The sequence below is a fragment of the Mixophyes fleayi genome, chromosome 9 (assembly GCF_038048845.1).
Source record: "Mixophyes fleayi isolate aMixFle1 chromosome 9, aMixFle1.hap1, whole genome shotgun sequence".
Lineage (NCBI taxonomy): Eukaryota > Metazoa > Chordata > Amphibia > Anura > Limnodynastidae > Mixophyes > Mixophyes fleayi.
Window position 1 is genome coordinate 105,100,387 of NC_134410.1, and position 20,982 is coordinate 105,121,368.

At 39.4% G+C, this 20,982-nt stretch overlaps 1 protein-coding gene and 1 long non-coding RNA gene across 2 annotated transcripts; both read right to left on the reverse strand.

Moving 5' to 3' along the window:
• Positions 1 to 1,412: 1,412 nt before the first annotated feature.
• LOC142101674 (uncharacterized) lies at positions 1,413 to 5,919 on the reverse strand. The gene is made up of 3 exons (XR_012679122.1): positions 5,421 to 5,919; positions 4,794 to 4,877; positions 1,413 to 1,571 (listed from the first exon to the last, which is right to left on the reverse strand). It is a non-coding gene; the product is annotated as an uncharacterized LOC142101674 (long non-coding RNA).
• Positions 5,920 to 10,634: 4,715 nt separating this feature from the next.
• Positions 10,635 to 20,762, reverse strand: LOC142101861 (protein kinase C delta type-like). The gene is made up of 9 exons (XM_075186294.1): positions 20,267 to 20,762; positions 16,159 to 16,259; positions 15,638 to 15,808; positions 15,340 to 15,431; positions 14,308 to 14,370; positions 13,443 to 13,581; positions 12,553 to 12,696; positions 12,060 to 12,188; positions 10,635 to 10,778 (listed from the first exon to the last, which is right to left on the reverse strand). Exons 1-9 carry the CDS (start codon positions 20,760 to 20,762, stop codon positions 10,635 to 10,637), a joined length of 1,479 nt encoding a protein of 492 aa, XP_075042395.1.
• Positions 20,763 to 20,982: the final 220 nt, after the last annotated feature.

Sequence of the window (20,982 nt, forward strand, 5' to 3'; positions counted from 1 at the left end):
TGGTCACAGTTAAAACTTTCCCCACATTCAGGGCTGAATTGTAATCTCTTTCTGTGAGATTCTCACTGCCTCTGGCATCTCTGGTGCTGTGGGAGCTCATTCTCTCCCTGCATGTGGACTCACTTCTACAGGGCCAATAATGACTGATTCTGTGTGTCTCTCAGACCTCAAACATTCTTTATCCCCATTCTCTCGCTCTCCAGTGGAGCCATAGATTATAAGCTATGATTGTAAGAGCAGGGCCCTCTTACCTCTCTGTCTGTATATATTACCCAGTATTATTTTATTTCTGTTTGTTCCCTATTGTAAAGCGCTACAGAATTTACTGGCACTACACAAATTTTGATGATGATGATGATGAGACTCCTCCCCCTGTTATAGTATTGGGGACACTGTGTTCCTTTGTTTGCCCCTTTCCCCAGCAGGAAGGGCTGCTGGGAGTTGTAGTTTTCACAGCTCCAGTGGCACCATTTTGAAGGCCCTTCAATGCTGAGCCAGCTCCTGGTAGCTACGGGGTTTACATATGTGTTTAGTGACACTCTGGTCTTGAACCCAAATCTAGCACTTACCATTTGTTATGTCAATCCATTCACTCTTTTAAAGATTGAGTTTATATAACCCAGTAAATTTGACAAATACACTTATTTTAAGTGCTCTAAGCTCTCTGCTTCCTGTTAAGATAAATACTATGGTAGAGAGGCGCAGGCTTGCTCAGTTCAGCCCCGGGAGAACACAGGCGGTTGCATCACATGACAGGCAATGCAGGCGCGTCATTGATGACGCGGCCGCCTGTGCGCTGACGGGCTGCATCGCTTGCTTTGGGATACGGCCGCAGGGAATATGAAAAAAAACAGACTGACCGATGCAGCCCTGGCCCCCGAGCAAGCCCGCCCCTGATGGTGGAGCCTCCAGAAATGGTATTTACTACGATGATAGCATTTTTAAGGTGATAACGGGCTCCCTAGCGGATGAACTTCAATTTTAATCTTCCATTAATTAGTCATTGTTGCAACTGCACTTTAAATATAGTGCTAAATCTCTTTATGCCACATTGTACGTCTCAATGGTTATTTTTTTTTTTTTTGTCTTTATGCTTGATTCGTTTGTATGTTCTTAAAAACTTATAAAATGCCTTAATATAAAATACTTGATTTAAGGGAAAGCAGTATTTTCAGCAGTCAGAATATATAATTTTCTTCTCAACTCCAGGACTAATAACTCACCAAATAATGTAACAGGCAATGCCAAACCAAACCTTTTATAGATTGCCATTCTGTATGACTTTCATAATGCAGAATACTTGTGAGTGCACATTAGTTAATGACACAGACACATCCTGTCAATTTGATTAAAATAACTGAAACTTAGACTTTGGATTACAATATTATGTTTTATTTAAATCTCGGCCTCCACCACCCCTTAACAGCCGTCCAGTCACGCTCCTTTTTATTATTATCATTTTTTTTTAAATAAATATTTTAGAAACAGAAAATAGATGGTTAAGAAAATTCAAATCCAAAACATAAACATAACATAATCTTCTTCTTTTCTTCTTAATGCTGTTTGAAGTGCTGTGAAATTACAAAAAAAAAGAAACATTAAGGCTCTCACATGTTTTTACAATGTAAAATAAACAGCTTCCTAAGTAGGCAACATTGTACAACATCTTATTATGATTGTTGTTGCTGTGGGTACATAACAACCTGCTTTTCCAAACCCGTACTAACATGCATCACCTCTATAGCTAGAACCAACGCCTTATTGTGAACATATGTTTAAATGCACTGTAACACAGTATATTGCTCTGCACCCTATTTCTACACCATATTCAGGGGCATACATAGGGCATACCAGAGGCAGAACTAGTGTGCTGTGGGCCCCAGTGCAGGGAATCAGGGAGGAAGGAACCTGGGCCCACAGCTCTCTAGTTCCCAGTGCAGCGGGACCCATAATTTCTATGGGCCGTGTGCACCACTCCTTCTGCACTAATGGTAGTTCCACCACTAGGGCATACCTCCCAATGGTCCCGATTTTGGACAGACATCCAGAAGTGTAAACCACAAAAGGGAAAGGGCTAAATAGAAAAATGGGTGGTGTTATATCCAAATTTTCCCATTTGTGGGTGGGGATTGGGCAGAACAGTGACAGGGATTATTTTGTCCCTGCTTTTGGGATTCTAAATGTTGGGAGGTATGATGGGGTGGAGGGTTCTAGATGTCCAGAAACGCCCCCTAAACTTGAATCACAATAATTTTTTGGTATAGAAATAGGAACTGACTTCTAGGAAACTCCTTCTCCTGTCTGCATTAAAAATTAAAAAGATCTGCCTATGTTTTAATGAAATTTGGCTTCAACAAAATGGTGCCTCATGTTGTATATTTAACATACGTTATTACATTTATATACACTGTACTTTTTAATTTTTACAACTATTGCAACAAGTGGGTTTTTTGCTTCATTGAGAATCAGACAGTAAAGAACTCAAAGTAAAACTGATAACATGGGCTTATTACAATAATAATAATAGCAGGTGCATAATAATAAATAAGCTTAAACACAATGTCATTATCAGTATCAATCAACTGATTTATTGAGCAATAGACAAAACCTGCTTAAATTCATATATCACCCTCTCAGAATTAACCTTCTTCATCTTGACAGTGGCTAAATGTCTTATCGCCAAATCATGTAGGCACCACATTCAACCCAAATATCTTCTCTTAAATCTTATATTTGGTTTATCACCAGTGTAGTGATCATAGAGGAATTACAGTTATAAGGATTAACCTATCACATAATTGTGGGGAATAAGGCATAAATCATAACTGCAGTGTAAATATAGTATATCAAATGAATCGATTGATAAATTGAGCTACTAAATAAAATGTAAAATGGGAAGCCAGAGAGTCTGCGGTGTGTGTATTTGGTGGCTCTGCACATCCCGGTGTTAGAAGATAGCAGTGTCACCTGTGGCAGCTCCAAACGCCCCTGTGGTGAGCTATATCCTGGCCTAGGATGGAGTATTGACACCAGAAGAGACTTTTAGGAACTGCTCAGCATTGTGTCTGGCTCAAGGAGAACATGTGCTGATATTTTATATAGAGAAAAATAATTAAGTTTTCAAATATGCCACTTAAAATCAATAAAAGTAGTGATATATTCCTCAATAGCATGTTGAAGGGCAGTTCATATGTCAAATTAAGATTTCTGCCACACAGAGAGGTTGAGGAAATGAGTATAAGCTCAACTGATACCATGTACTTAGGCCTGTTTGGTATCAATACATGGGTAGATTTATAGGGGATCTATTAATAAAATTTGGTCTGTGTAACACTCCACAGAAAAGTTAGGTCACATAGTAGAATTGGGTAGTAAATCAGGCAATATGCAACTAGTGATTGTAAAAAGTGTCACAGACCACAAGCCCCTTGGAGTGGGGGTAAGGTGTAAAGGTGTCTTTTAAAAGCTGAGACCAGTTACAAGACATTGTCAATATTTTGGGAAAAAATAATTATTGATAAGGTGTCCATCTTTACACCAATTTCCCTTAGCCAGAATATACCACTTATCTGTAAGTTATACTCTGAATTTAATCCCTTTATTTTTAACTGTTTTGCTTGTTATGTATGTCATGTCATCTTAGTTGTATTTAGTAACCTGTAAGCATTGTATAATTTGTATATTACATTTAAAAATGTAATAGTTCATGAACTTATTGCTCTAAACAAATTCATTTCCTGTTTAGAAGAGAGAGATTGCTTGGCTGGGTTAACTCTTTAGAAACCAGCGTGTGAAGGGTTAACTGTTTAGCTACCAGAGCACCGAGTGTGTGCAATTGGATAATTAAGTCATAGGTTTGCTATGGGCCTTATAGGTAGCTGTGGCAGTTTGTGGAGAGGTGTGAAAGCGGATGTCTGTGTTGTGAAAAGGACCAGTAAATCTGTACCCTTAGAGAAAGAGGTGAGTGTGAGATTTGGGCTGGAATCTTTTGCGTTCCCTTACAGTAGGCTTCCAAGTCACTAGTGCGCAGAGGGCGGTTTGTGTCAGATAAAGGGGATCAGGAGCGGTTACTTGACAAAATAGAAGTGTTATATTGTATGACTGATGGGATATATGATTAGATATTAAAGCAAGTAGTAGCTAGAGGGGGCTTATCCCTGACAGCCAGCATAGAAATACCACTTGCCATCTACACGATAAAGGAAATACCTTTAACCAGGTATGGGTCCCGTGGTTGTTCCACCAAAGTCAATGCTCACAAACACCCTCTTGACCATAATCTAAAACCTTATCCCCAAGACTCCTTCCTTAACTTATATATCACATAAGAGGCTCAGGGGCAGGCTGGGCTGGGGTGCATGGGAACATGTGCCCCCCGGTCCCATAATGTGCTATCTTGGGCTGGGTCACTGGGCCATCTGCTTTTTTTTTTACCATTAAAATGTCCCTAATAGGCTGCCAAGTCAAGTCTTGCCCCCAGGGCTAAAATGTGCCAGTCCTCCCCTGATAATGCCGGTTATTATCAAAACACAGTAAGCTTTCCTACTATTGTACTCTGATTATACTACGTAAATACAGCTAAAGCTAGGTACACACTACAGGTTGTTCTCCTGATTATCGTGCCAAATCCCACGATAAACGACTGTTAGCTCTGATATCGCATTAGTGTGTACGCTCCCACAATCATGTTTTATTGCACCAAAGCACATAGTATCATTTAATTTTATTTTATAACCGGACTAAAAATCACATGGAACAATGTCGAGCAAATTCTGCAGTGTGTATGCACTTACCATCAGCAGTGTAGGCAGATCTTCTTATAGTTTACAGAGTACAATCTTTTCAGCAGATGGTTATCACAGATGAAGAGCACAGATCTGAAGATAAATATTGTAAAATTGTGTATGTGTGTACACATGATTTGGCATCCTGATCAGGACTTTCGGTCGTTGGTAAAATCGGTAAAGATATCACATTGGGAGACATTTTCTGTAGTGTGTAGCTAGCTTACCTTGCAAGTTGAGATATCAGAAAGAGGACAACTCCTTAAACTCTCCCCCCAACACCCACTTTCCAAATTCTTAATTTGTTATAATTTAATTTACTCTATTTTGTCAACTTTCAAATCCTGTTTGATTGCAAACATTATGGCTATTTTTCCTGTTAATGCTTGTATCTGATAAATGTATAAAAAGGTATAAAAATAAAATATAAATACACTAGGATATAAACATATATACAGAATGCAATGCAAAACATAAATATATGAAGACACAAACATACATATATAGGGAAATATACATTGTATTTATTTATGTACAAACTCTGCACCCATTCCATACCTATTCAGTTCTATTTCAATCCTAAACTGTTAGTATAATGGTTCTGGGGAAAGAGAAAACAACACACACAGATCTTACCTGATTAAGATGCAGCAACTGGGACTTCCTCAAAGAGGCTCCACATAGGGATGTATAAATTATCCTTGAAATCTTGTACCAATTGTCCTTGTAGGGATTCCTCATTATCTCGCCGTACTAGGGTCCTCCTATAAGTAAATGCTGATCAGCATCGCCCAACTGGAAAAGAGCACAAAATACACAAGGACAAATAGTAAAGACAAGGACCACTCACCTTTAACATCCTGTTTCCTTGACTGCTGTGTATTCATCTTCTCAGTGGCTGTGGAGGCTAACAGAACAAACTCTCCCCACTTGACTGACTGGTCCTAATCATCATCATCATCAACATTTATTTATATAGCGCCACTGATTCCGCAGCGCTGTACAGAGAACTCGTTGACATCAGTCACTGCCCCATTGGAGCTTACAGTCTAAATTCCCTAACATACACACACACAGACAGAGAGAGAGAGAGAGACTAGGGTCAATTCTGATAGCAGCCAATTAACCTACTAGTATGTTTTTGGAGTGTGGGAGGAAACTGGAGCACCCGGAGGAAACCCACGCAAACACGGGGAGAACATACAAACTCCACACAGATAAGGACATGGTCGGGAATTGAACTCATGACCCAAGCGCTGTGAGGCCGAAGTGCTAACCACTTAGCCTCCGTTCTGCCCATAATCTGCTGTTAGTGTATCATACCCTCTATAAACTAGTTACAATAAGGCTCTTTCAACTACATTGGGTCTATGTGTAACACAGTAGAAGACTTGGTGTAGTGCACTATCCCTGACCAGACCCTACTCGCTGTAATACACCATGGAGTGGATGGGGAAAACAGCAGCACACAGCAATAAACTGGAAATACATACAGAACAGTCCAACACAGTACAATTGGACCACAAGGTGCATGTCCCTTTTACTTAGATGTGGCCAGTTTGACGGGAATATTGTAGTAACAATGGGGTCTAAGTTGATGGACATGTATCTCCAAATGGGACTTAACAGTCGGAGGCACTATCTCTGGTGTCTAATGATGATAGGGTAGCAGGCTTACTACCTAACTTGTCCCCACTAGTGCCTGTAAAATGTGGCCATGGGCTCTAAGAATAAACTATGTGTCCCCACCTGAATCTAAGCCTAGTAAAATGCTGCACAGGCTTCAAAGCCTGAATAACTGTGGACGACAAAAAAAAATTAATTAGGCCTAAGTACTCTATTAGCCACAGGCCTTGTGCCCAACTAACTGCTCCCCGGGCCTAGTGTACATTTCCCCCTCCTTTTTCTGTTGTGGTCCCCACAACTAATTTATCCTTCCCAACAGCTGCGTCCAAGGTTCGCTTACTGGTATATCCGGAAATCTACCTGCCAGAATCTCTTTGGTAGTATCCTTCCGTACAGAACCCAATTCAGACAGTTGCCATCACCACCAAGAGTCAGTACTCAGAGAGTCTCTTCTGTGGCATGTACCATAACACCACACCAGCTGTGCTCTCCAAAGTAACTTTTCTTCAGCAGATATTTGCTCAGTTGTACCTTCTTCTTCAGGATACACCTCGTCCACAGGCATCAGCCATTCGTCCACTGTATCCGGTATCTCTGATCCCCCGGTCTCTGCCTCCTGCAGATTGGGTGTCCTTTTCGATGTTAACATACAATGTTTTAAAGCAATTAATAAACAAAAACAGCATTCTACTAACCCTAATATAACACAAAGACCACGCTACTGTAGAATACATACTAATAAATAGATTGGCTAATCAACCTTTCCAGCACAAAGTCACTTTGAAGGTCCCCACTGCCCCCAAGAAGAGGTTCCACCCTCCCAAAACCCTCTACCTCTTCTTGGGGGAAGGGATGGCTTTCAAAGATAAAAGAAATACGATAATGACTTTAAGGATGCCGCTGACTAATATTGGTGCTATTAGACAGGGAGGCACCTAGTCTAACGCACCCCCGGTATTCACAGGGACCCCTGCAAAGAAGTTTGGGCTTGGCTGTGTGAGGTGCACAGGTCACGGTTCTCCCAGCTAGTTAACAGTGTAGTGGGAGAGATCAGGAAGGGTCGTACGAACCGGGTCAAGGACCAATCGATAGCGCAGTACACAAGGATGATCCAAAAGGAAGGTCAGGAGCTCGACAGGGATCGGTAACCAGATAGTCAATGGAGCCAAATCCCAGGACAAATAGAGTGGTCAGGAAGAAGCCAGGAGTCAGGAACCAAAGGACAAATAATGGAAACATGGAAAAGTAAAAGGCACACTGAAGAGATGAAACCAATAATCTGGCACAGGTGTGTGGGAGGAAGTGCTTTAGGTACCGTAGCCAAGCCCCTCATAGGAGGAGGACGCAGAGGCGGTCAGGAACACCTGACGGCCGGCAAAAATGAAGAAAGATGGGTCCCGTTGCCTAGTAACGGTATAAGAACCTTACTGTGCATGTGCGCCGCGGCCGACTGGAAGTACTGAGTAAGGAGACACACACTCTGTGGAAATCACTCTCTCCCATCTCACATCTCTTTAGACAAATTTAACTAATTCGATAGTGACAACGGTCGCTAAGGCGTCAAATTGAAATGGCGGACGATGAGCCGCAATTTGATCGCCATCCTGGCCATCGATAGGCTGACAGATATTTGCTCAGTTGTACCTTCTTCTTCAGGATACACCTCCTCAACAGGCATCAGCCATTCGTCCACTGTATCCGGTATCTCTCATCTCCTGGTCTCTGCCTTCTGCAGACTTGGGTGTCCTTTTCAGTAATCTTGTCCAGATGGGTAGATCAGCTGCAATCCAGCAACCAGCAGGCTCTTCTCATCCTTTCTGATAAATTCCAGCACAGTGTGAGTCCACTCTTCAAAGTCTTCTTCTTCTTCCTCATGTGTGAATTGTACTTGCTACTGATACAAATAACAGAGCATTTCTTCTGGCTTTGGCAGCCAGTCATGTCTGTCCTCTCTTTTGTCTCAGCAATGCTCTCTGCAGACACGCAGTCAGCTCCTCCATTGATATCACCATGCTGGGTCACTTGTACTCCGGGATGATCCACAGGTTGGACGTGGTGAACTTTCCGAACATGACAAAATGTAGCGAACCTGCTGGTAAAGAAAACAACACGCATAGATCTTATGTGATCATTGTGCAGCCACTGGGACATCCACAAAATGGTTTCACCTGGGGGTGTATCAATTATCCTTGAAGTCTTGTACCAATTGTCCTTGTAGGGATTCCTCACTGTCTCGCCATACTCAGTTCCACCTATCCGTAAATGTTGCTCAGCAATGCTTTATTGTCACTTTCACATGCCCACAGATAAAGTATGCCCCAGTGGGGGGTTTTCGGAGATTTACCTACTTCTTTAGGGACCCCCTCCTCCAAGGGCACCAACCAGTTGTCCACTGTATCTGTTGCCTCCCATCTCTGATCTCTGGTTCCTGCAGACATGGGTAACCTTGCAAAGAATCTTGTCCAGATTGGATGATCAGCTACAATCCAGTATTCAGCAGGACTGGCGATCCTTCCCTCCATATTCCAATAACGAGAGACGTCTCTTCAAAGTCTTCTTCTTCCTCCAGTCATATGTGATGTGTCCTGGTTGCTAACACTTACAACACCTTAGCTTTTCTGGCTTCTACAACCAGGCACAACTGTTCTTCTCCCCCCATACTTGCCGCTGCAATGCTCTTTATGGGCCCACGGTCACCTCCTGCATTGTAAGCACCTTGCTGGGTCCCTTGTACCGCAGGATATACCCAGGTTGTCGATCATGGTTGTGTGAACTCTGCCAAAATAGTTCACAGGTCTGGAAGAAGAGAAAACAATGCGCATAGATCACGATGCAGCCTCTGGAGTATCCGCAAAAGGGCTCCATGTTGGGGTGTATCAATTATCATTGAAGTCTTGAACCTATTGTCCTTGAAGGAATTCCTCCTTGTTTCAACCTGCTCAGCTCCACCTCTCCATAACGCCAATCTGCAACGCCTTACTATCACCTTCACATGCCCAAGCATACAGCAATTCCTAGTGAAGGGTTCTCTCAGTTTATCTTCTTCTTCAGAGACCATCTCCTCCATGGGCATGGGCTAGTCCTGCACTATATGCGATGTATCCTATTTCCCGGTCTCTGCCACCTGCAGATGCAGTTCTTCGGTTATAGTTCTTCTGGCTTCTACAGCTGGGCTCATCTGTCCTCATAGCCTTTTTTGCCGTTGCAATGTTCTCTGAATGCACACGTTCTCATTCTTGTATTTCAGGATGTTTCCTAGGTTGGTCATTGTGTACTTGCCCACTACGTCATAATGTAACGGGTCTGGGGGAATAAAACACTACATGCACAGATCATACCTTATCAGGATGCAGCAACTGGGTCAGCCACAAAAGGGCTCTACGTGGGGATGTATCAATTATCCTTGAATTCTTGTACCAATTGTCCTTGTAGGGATTCCTCACTTTCTAGCTGTACTCAGTCCCACCAATTGAAAATGCCAATCTGCAACACCTTACTGTAACCATCACATGCCCAATGATTCAGCAATCCCCAGTGTAGGGTCTTCTAAAGTCTACTTCCTTCTCCAGGGACCAATTCCTCCACTGCCATCGGCCAGTACATTTTACAATTTGCTTCCTGCAGATACGGGTATCCATGCTAGGAATCTGGTGCAGATGAGAATATCACCTGCAATCCAGTATCCAGCAGTCTCTAGTGATCCTTTCTTCCAAAATCCAGTGCAACGGGAGACCTCTCTTCAAAGTCTTCTTCTTCTTCCTCTCGACAGTTGTGTGTGAAGTATCCTTGCTGCTGACACTTTAAACATTACAGTTCTTCTGGCTTCTGCAGCAGTGCACATCTGTCCTTCTTCTACTTTTCTTCCCACTGCAATGCTCCAGATTGGCCATCATAATTCTGCTGACTACGACAAAATGTAACGGGTCCAGTATCCGGCGGACAATCCTTCTTTTCCAAAATCTCTTTAAAGTCTTCTTATTCCTCTGGACAGGCGCGTGTGAAGTGTTGGACAGATCTTACTTGATCGCGATGTATCCACTGGAGCATCAGCAAAAGGGCTCCACATGGGAGTGTATCAATTATCCTTGAAGTCTTGTACCAATTGTCCTTGTAGGGATTCCTCACTGTTTTGCAGTTCCGATTGGCAGCACCTTACTATCACTATTCCGGGGGCACTCTGCTACAGTAGCTGGGGAGGCCATGTCACTCGCATCAAAGTGGTGTTCATGGGAAAGTCCTCCACTTGGGGCTGATATAGGAAAACCCTCCAAAAAGCTCCTGGTCCTCTGCTCTTATTGGTGTTCTTCGAGCCTCTGCACTCTCAATGTGGTCAATATTAAACACTCCGGAGCTCGTTCTAATGGTTGGCTACAGGAAAAAAGAAATAAATGTTTATGTATTGAAACCATGATGAGAACTTCATGAAAGCTAAATAGAGTTATGAAAAGGCAAAGTTTGGTTCTGCTTTACTTTAATAATTAAATTGTTTGAGCTTTTGCAGTACAATTTGCCATGAGATGAACAAGATGCGATTGATGGCTAAAATCAACCACAAGCACACATGAATGGGAGAGCCTTCTTATCAAGTATCACAGTACAATAAAGTAATACTGTATAAAAGTAAAATTGTAATTTGTTTTTTTGGGGGGAGAGAGGGAGGGGTGCAACAAATAAATTATATCTTTTAAAATACTCTTTAGATATTATATATATAGTTTTTATAAGTGAGCTTCCACATGTGCACATGGACCGGGCAATAGAATATAAAGTATTTCTTATATAATAATACTACATAATAATGTTACATGGCAGTACAAAAGTCATAAAATAAATTTCAAACTCGTACCTATTGTCACCTTTTCTTCTCTTCTAAAATAAACATTAAACATTTCCCTTTTTTCCTGAAAAACTGCTCAATAGGCCTCACGTGTATATTCAATTAGAGAACATCTGACCTGTCTTCTTTTAATGTATCACATTTGTACTTCTATCTAATGTGGGCATTTTTCTTTTCTATTTTTTTTTCCCAATTTCCATTGCAGAATCAGTGCAATATACCATATAAAGTGCACCTAGTTGGAGAAGAAGGCATCTCCTTGAAGGTAAGAGCAACGCCTGATCTCAACCGATTTTGAACGTGAGTAAATTAAAACTGATTTACAATAGTACATTAGGGTACTGAGCGACAAACACCAGCACTAAGATTGCCCCTAAATATACAGTCTCAATCACTTGAAGCTCATTTAAACTCTCAATATTCCTGAAATCTCTTTTTGCATTATAGTGAAATATGAGGCACAGTTGCCTCATATGCTAAGCCATGTCCTTTTCTGTACACGGGTAGGTATAAGGTCTTGTCATGACAAAAGGACATTTGTTTTGGAGACCTGGATCTATCCAGATTTGTAAATAACACTTAGGGCTAGATTTACTAAACTGCGGGTTTGAAAAAGTGGAGATGTTGCCTATAGCAATCAATCAGATTCTAGCTGTCATTTTGTAGAATGTACTAAATAAATGATAGCTAGAATCTGATTGGTTGATATAGACAACGTCTCCACTTTTTCAAACCAGCAGCTTAGTAAATATACCACTTATTGTCTTTTCACACATTGATTTTGAGCAAAACAGGTTTTTCCATATACTTACTGGGCCAGGAACATGTGGAGGAGCAACTCTAAGGGCTTCCAGCGAGACCCAATCTATATGCATGAAAAACTGATGCTGGCGGATGTTTCCATTGACTCCTAAACGCTGGGATGGATTATTACACAGGAGCTGAAAAAGAAAGAGTTTCTGTCATCATTGTAGCATTGAGGTGTGTATGTGGGTTATACAGTTTGTGATGACAGACATCCTAAATATGAAGCTGCATGGGGTTACTACTTGTCCCAGAGGCCAGAACTGATGGTAAATAGGTGTGATACCCTGACAAGAAAGTGTTCCTGTGGAGCCAGTGTAAGTGATCCAGGTCTACACTACCAAAACTGTACGGTAAAGAACAACATATGGGGTGTGAAATATCCACATAAATATCATATATTAATGTAAGATTCTACTGTTCATTTTGTAATAAGTCAATTAAGCTTTGAGTAATGTAGAGCAGAACACTGTAACATGGGGGTTAGACAATCTTATTTACCTTGTTAATGATGTCTTTAGCCACATCCCCTGGTATTTTGGGCTGTCTGCGATTGTAGCCAGATGTTCCGGTAATCATTTCCTTAATGATGACTCCAAATGAAAACCAATCCACCCCGGCGTTATACTCCTCTCCTGCCAGCATCTACCATAAGAGAGAGATATTATACCAAACGTTAATCTATCATTAGATAGTCTACTTTATCCAATGTCTCTGTGTCTCTATGGCACTGATTCCTTGTTATTATCATCTCCTCTCTTTCACTCGGTTACTCTTTGTCACTCTTTGTGTTTTAGAAAAATGAAGATAATGTGAATGTCAGAACAGCTGGTTATTCAGCAAATAGGATTAGGAGTTTCTGACCCAACGCTGCCTCGTGAAAAGTCCATCCAATATTACTGATTAAATAAATTACTGTCATCAATGTATATTACATAGAAAGTTTTAATTCATGTATTTATGCAGCTACAATAATTAATTTCCGCTAGCAATAACTTGAGTGAACAGTTATTGTTAGGGAAGTGGGTGCTTATTTACCATAGTATGTGCCACATTCCCCACATCTATTTAGTAAATGACATATTACATTATAAATCAGTATATATTCACAGTGCCATTCACTTTGACTTAGATCTTCATGGCAGCTGTAAGGTCAGCACAGGCTGAGCTGGTAGAACTGATAAAAACTGATAACATTACTCAAATATCACTTAGATATAAATATATAGTACATTTTGACATGAAGTTTAGTAAAGATATGTGTTAATATTTCTACCTATTAAATGTTAAATAAAATTGACAGCTCCTTAAAGTTTTTCTCAGATCTAATAATACATTTACATGATATATTATGTCCTCACAAAACAGTAGAAATATACCTTACTACTAACCTCTGGAGCAATAAATCCAGGAGTTCCAACGCGCTCTGTGGCTGTCCTCTCCCCAAACATATTGTCTATTGAAAGACCAAAGTCGGCAATTCTTAGATGACCGGACTCTGCCACCAAGATGTTTTCAGGCTTTAGGTCTCTGAAGAGAAATAATTGTAAATAACTGTTTTACCTAATGACAAATATATACTTTACTTATCAGTAGTATTACAGAAGTCAAATGTTATAGACAACTGCCCCGCTAGGACAGCGCCACTTATGGGCCTATTTATTAAATGCAGGCAATATGAACGGTTTTTTTTTTTTTTATCTCTGCTCCTCACAGCAATAGAAAACCTCCTATCACATGATTTATTAATAACATATAATTCACCTGCCCGGTGATACTGGCCAGAGTGGAAAGAGTCGGGCCAGGGTTATGCCCATGTGTGCCCAGCTATCTGATTCACACATGCCCTGTAGAACTGAAAGCGCAGACTTGGGCTTTCAGCTCCACTTGTTGAAAAAAAGTTTTAAAAAATATTACAAACATATTAAAAAAAAATAGTTATACAAACATTTTTATTGTGGAAACATGCTTTACTGAAGTAATAAAATATGTTTTCATTAAATTTTTCTGTTACTGTCTCAATCCTTGGTAAATAGACTCAAGACCTGGAGAATCTTTTCTGTAACTAGGGCGATAGCACTGCTAGGGATAGGAAGTGTTCGCCGGAGATTGGGTTTTCTCAGTTTAATAAATAGGCCCATTAGTGATGACAGTGTTTTAAATACTAAATTGAAGGATAATTAGAAAATAGACATCACTGTAAGTAAAAGACCTCGACCTGATTGTGTATGAAATTGATAATAATAATATAATTACCGATGGATGATACCCTTAGAGTGCAGGTATTGCACCCCACATGTGATCTCCGCTGCATAGAACCTTAAAGAGAAAAAATTAATGTAACATGTTAATAATAGAAAGAATAGTAGAATAATAGAAATGGAAGAAAGTATGATGTCACTACACTGTTGTTGGGGGATCCTGCTCCTTCTGTTAACAAACGGTTTGAAAAAGTGGTGATGTTGTCTACAGCAACCAATCAGATTCTAGCTTTCATTTATTTAGTGCATTATACAAAATGACAGCTAGAATCTGATTGGTTGTTCTAGGAAACATCACCACTTTTCCAAACCCGCAGTTTAGTAAATATACCCCTCAGTCTTTTATCTTACTGCTTGCCCCTATTCCCCTACTAACATCATAGCACTACCCCTTTCACATGACCCTTTGATATCACTAACAAATTAGCAAACAAGCGCACTCACTGATATTCTGTGATGCTGTGAGCATTTGTATTATGTGATTGGCTACCGATTGGTTGATTCCCACCCACTATAAAACTGAGGAAATTACAGATGTGCTGGAGATGAAGATCAAATAAATATGGTGCGACAAACACACTTTAATAAAGAGATTATCCTGAACATGCTCCAGTCCTTGTGTAACTACACTGCATCATGCAAGATCCCTATTTTATTGTTATTAAAGAGTTGTCAACGTTTGGACAACTTCATCTTAATATAAATTGTCCACCTACCCACCAAATTTGGGGCATCCTCCTGGGTACCCATTGCTGTTACCTGAAGACTAGCACAATCAAATTTACTTTTGCCTCATTTTCACTGCAGCACCACTAGAGATCACAGCTCAGTATTACAATCTCAAATGGAGTCTATTGATCAGGATTGGATCATTGGCATCATCCTTTGTCCCAGCTTCAAATAAAGATTGGATTCAGATATACACTACATATAAATGGGGATTTTCCAAAGGTGGACTGTTCCTACCCCGGCTCAGACTGTTATAATCCATCTCAGAGCACCCCTCCTTTGTATTTGGGGTACTTACGCTGCGCTGGTGATGTCCAAGCAGCCTGTCCTCTGCAGGAACGTGTGGAAGTCCCCGCCACTTGCATATTCCAGCCCCAGGAATAGATGGTTCTGTTTGATTGGACACAGACAATAGATAAGAATATATTTACATAGGAAAACATAGCAACACTTTTTTAGCTAAGTTAGGTGAGCATACTTGCTTATATCAACGTCATTAACCAAGAAAAGATGAAACTTATATATGTGAAAGATGTGGAAAGATATAGAGAAAATCCTAACTAATGATTTTGTTTCAACAAGAAATACACCAATACCGTTGTCTGGAAGGCAAGATATGGATGGACCAGGAAGGCGCTACCAGACGCAACTTCTAGCACCCTGCGCTCCACCAACATCAGCTCCCTTTCCTCCGACAGCAGATTCCTCTTCTGGATGATCTTAACTGCCAGTTGCTGACCAGTTAGAGGGTCCTTAGCAAGCAGGACCTAGAGATAGAGACATGCACAAGTGATATTTATTTTATTACCTGCAGAAACACCCAAGTAGCTCAATATATTTACATTCCTATGTGTATGTCAATGTTATTGAGAGTTAAGTTATATTGTCTTACTGGTTTCAGTAACATGTTATAATATAGAAGAAAAGACTTTTAGAAATCATTCAAATCTTTAACAAGATGGAATTTAATTGACATTTTGGAAGTAATAACAGAAATATGCTTTCAGTCAGCACAGTTGTAACGACATAATTGTTCATGATTCTTCTTCTACTACAAGCTGTGAGTCACACAGTTGTCATCTGACTTGAGTTGTCCAACCTCTGTCACAAGACTTACCTTCCCATAGCTGCCCTGGCCGAGCTGATGGTAAAAGGAAAGCCTCTTGATGTATTTAGACGCTGTACCTCCAGGACCAGCTTTCTGAACACCACTTCCTCCTTATGGGGAGAAAATGATTTGAACAATGTAACATTTACCATTCAGAGATAACTGTACACGTAAAATGCATGTATTCTATAGTGTTAAACATTTCTGTAACAGTAGTGGAATCAGCATACTGTAATTTGTACAACAGAGAGATCAACATAAACACAGCCATACAGGTAACAAGGGACAATCAATTGTACATGGAAGAAAGACAGTTTTGCCATCAGCATAGAGAGGGTTTCTTTACTGTAAGAGCGGTTAAAGTGCGGGATTCCTTGCCACATCTGGCGGTGATGATGACGTCACTAACAGGAATTAAAAATGTATTTGATCCCTTTCTTACAAGTAATTATATATATAATATGTAATTACTAGAACACATTGCAGGGGTGGTTGACCAAGGTGATTTATCTGATTGCCATTTTTGGGTCAGGAATGGAGATTTCACCTCTGAGATGTGTGTATCATAATAATGCTTCCCTGTCTTTGTAAGTAACATTAGTGTCTTCTCTCTCCTGCCAGCATCTCTCCTCTACCTGCTAGAGTCTCCCAGTCTTGTCAGTGTAACTCCCTGTCATGTCAGTTTCTCTCCCAGTCTTGTCAGTGTGTGCCTGTCCTGTCAGTGATTTACCCTGTGCTGAGTATTCCTGGTCTATCTGTCTCCCTATCCTTTCATTGTGTCTCCCTGTCTCAGTGCGTCTCCCTGTTTAGCCAGTGTGTCTCCCAGTCCAATGTGTATGTTTTCCTCTCAGTTGTCTCCTTGTACTGTTTGTGTCTGCCTGTCCACTCAGGGTTTCTTCATATTGCAACAGTGTTCACAGAATGGAGGCCCCATCCTTTATATCTGTCTAGGCTCAATCTAGGCAGAAACCAACTCTCACGGTACATAATAAAACCTGGTGATCACTTACACATATTTTTTGAACTTTCCCATTGCACTTATGGGGCTCTTGACACGTGAAAAGCTTCTATGTGTAGAAAACACTGAATTACAAGGCTTTCCTGACACTTATAGCAGAAGCATTAGCTGTCATAATGCAGCAGGGTAATTGTCAGCATATTGAATGGCAGGCAAAAAGAGTTGAATTTTTTTTAAAAAAACATATAGTGTAGTGATTTGGTATAAATAATTACCTACCAAAGACACATGGTGGGTCCCAGTCATAATAATAGGAGAATGACATCCAGTGACCCCCAGTAATTGAGACTTCTGGGTCAAAAGGATGGAATCCAAAGGGTATATTTATATTTATATTTATCCAGTTGTGATTTTCTGGATAGCTTGGAAAGGGGAGATGTTGACTATAGCAACCAATCAGATTCTAGCTATCATTTGTAGAATGTACTAAATAAAGGATAACTAGAATCTGACTGGTTGCTATAGGCAACATGTCCACTTTTCAAACTAGCCAGAAAATAGCAGTTTGATAAAATTACCCTGAAAAGAAGGGGAAACACCAAGAAGGGTGAAAATCCTGCAAAAGACCATTTAAACACATATTTGTGATTATATTCTTGATTAGCTAATGTTACACATGATGTACATTTTGTATGTGACTACTCACAATTGATTAATTCAGATAAGTTAGAAAAATGTTTTCATAAAGGTACAAGTTAAAAAACATTATTACCTATTATCATATTTCCCACCAGTTCCGGGACTAGTTACCAATTTCATAGGGCAAAAATTGCATAGTTGTCCTGATTTTTCGCTGGTGCTGTTGTGAGGTTTTGATTATTATACAAAGGGGGAGGGGGTTCCTGCCGCACTGGTTATTTTTTTATATGATACATAACCCTTCCCACTTATTTGGTATAATTACATTATTATACCAAATATTTACCTAGTGGTTATCAGCTACCGCTGATAACCACTAGGTTAATATCTGTTACAAAGAGAAGAAAAAGTGATGGTTATTCTGATTCCATGCACTAGGGAAGGTTATAAAATCTCAATATCATTCATTGTTATGCATTAAAAACAATTAATTTTGAGTATATTGGATATTAAGTTAATAGTAAGAAAAATCTGTAGAATAAGGGACTAAATTGCAGTATAACAACTGTAATACATCATCTGTTACTGCATATAATTTATTAGAGTAATCACTCTTTTCTGTGCTCTCTGTGTATCATTCAATTAACTAAACTCGTAAGTGTAACTAAATACCCAAATCTATAATAATATCAGTATAAGAAAAATGTTACAGATCAACAGATTAGCACTGTGATAATAGTTAGATTATAATGATAAATTAACTTTAAGAAAATGCTATCCAATTATTTCCCGGTTATGCTAGTTGTAACTCAGGTTTGCTGGAAGAATGTTATTCATTTATATAGTTACTATTTAAAGACTTGAGTATGTTGTATAATATTGCAATATTCATATTACAAAATAATTTTAGGATAATGGATATAATAAACAAACTTGAAAAACCTTGAAAAAGCACCTAGGCAAAATGCATGTCTGCGTTTCTATCTCTGCTTACTGTTTTAAAAATTAAGCCCCTAAATGAATGAACTAATGAACAATATAATCTAATACCTCTTAGTGCTATTTGACCAATAATGTAAAGTGTCAACACTATAGTAAATATTAAACTAAGTATACAGACACAGAAAACTATCAAATCTAAAATGCTATAAAATGTAAGCCGCTTACCGACTTGTTCGATATAATTAACACTAGCTAAATATCCATCAGCAAGAAGATCACAAACAAACTGATTTGATCGTTATTACACTTACCCATATCTAAATTTCTGGGTCTGCTAGGAAAAAAGATTACTAATTCAACATACATGAAGAAACAAGCAGATAAAGGGGATACCAATACGACTCAAACTGGGATTCAAACTGGGGTTAATTCATAAAAAAAAAACATGATTGAGAAAATTCTGTTGTTTATTATATCTATACAATTACTTTGTAATATGATTGTTACAATATTATGGAACATACTTGACTCCTTAAATAGAAACTATGTCGCTGATTAACATTTCTCCAGCAAACCTGAGGTACAACTAGGCAGCATTTCCTGAACTACTTATTGCCTTATAAGGTAACTTATTCTGGTTGCAGTAAAATATAGGCAACATATGAATTTGGATACTGTATGAACTAACATCTAAAAACCCCATTTGAAGGACCAATACTGCTAATAAGCACTAAGGGGCATATTCAATTCCGATACGAAAATCCGCGTTATTGCGGTACCGTATTACCGGCAGTACTGCGCATTTTCCACGGTAACGCGCGTTACCGCGGATCGGATCGGAATTGAATATGCCCCTAAGAGTTTTATAGTAAGGCTATACAGGTGACTGACAAATGACTATAAGTGAGGGAATAAACATATTAAGTTGCAGCCAGTATAAGTTACAACATGACGCTGTACTGATATTAATTAATTGCAAACTAGATATAATAGATGCTGCTTGCTATACAGATATAATAACTTTTCTACACAACTGCTATAACACTATACAATATATCCAAGTTTAGAAATAACCTATTGCATTGCTGGCTAAGATATTCTCAATGTTTTAGTGTAACCGTGAAATAATTGGATAGCATTTTCTTAAAGTTAATTTATCATTAAAATCTGAAAACCATCACGTTGCAAATCTGTTGATCTGTAACATTTTTCCTATACTGACATTATTGTAGATCTGATAGACAATCTCAAAAGCTCTGGACAATTGAATAATAAGTAGAATGCGAAAATAATAGAGATTAATTGATTAAATGATACACAGTAACAGATTATATATTGCATTTGTTATACTGTATTTTAGTGTCTTCTTTTTATTCTTCACATTTTTCTTACTATTATTTTAACATCCAATATTCTTACAATTAATTGTTTTTAATACATAACAATAAAGATTAATGATATTTTATAAAAATCCCTAGTGTTTCGCATGAGATTAACTACCGCTTTTTCTTTTCGTTGTAATAGGTTTACATTACAATTCTACTGCTTTTCGTGTCTTATATATCAATGCTACCATACCTGCTATTTCCTGGTCTTTACTACACTCGCCTTTCTGTCTACTATATCTCCTCTCCACACCAATGGCCTCCCCAGCTGTTTTCTGTCTCTTTCTATCTCCAGTCTTGATGGAATCAATTTGATAAAAGTAACCCTCTAAGCTGACACTTTCTTCCTCCTCAGAAATCTGTTTCTTTCTCCCCTTATGCATCTCTTCTTCTTTCTTATGAATCTTCTCTTCGGACCCTGCAAACATCCTTCTCTTTCGGTTTGCCATAACCATGGAACCACCATCGTCTGAACTTTCGATAATTATACATCCTTCTTCAGCATGTAGACTCTTATGAATCTTCTCTTCGGACCCTGCAAACATCCTTCTCTTTCGGTTTGCCATAACCATGGAACCACCATCGTCTGAACTTTCGATAATTATACATCCTTCTTCAGCATGTAGACTCTTATGAATCTTCCCTCTGGACCCTGCAGATATCCTTCTCTTTCGGTTTGCCATAACCATGGAACCACCATCGTCTGAACTTTCGATAATTATACATTCCTCTACAACATGTAGACTCTTTCCGAAACCTTTAGTATGTGACTCTGCTGAAGACCTCTTTCTACCCTTCTTCTTGATGGACCCATATTCTTCTGAGCTATCAGAAATCCTTCTCTTCCTTAAAACCTTCCTTCTCTTTCTCCTCTTATAAATCTCAAACTCCTCTTCCTCAAAACAAATA

Bases quoted from the DNA above. Each gene is read 5' to 3' on its own strand.
- LOC142101861 (XM_075186294.1), bottom strand. From the start codon at position 20,762: ATGGTTATGGCAAACCGAAAGAGAAGGATATCTGCAGGGTCCAGAGGG. The intron at 13,582-14,307 runs GTAATTATATTA...ATTTCTCTTCAG, and splicing joins TCTAAGGGTATCATCCATCG to AGACCTAAAGCCTGAAAACA. The intron at 12,697-13,442 runs GTTAGTAGTAAG...CTCTTATGGTAG, and splicing joins CTGGATTTATTGCTCCAGAG to ATGCTGGCAGGAGAGGAGTA.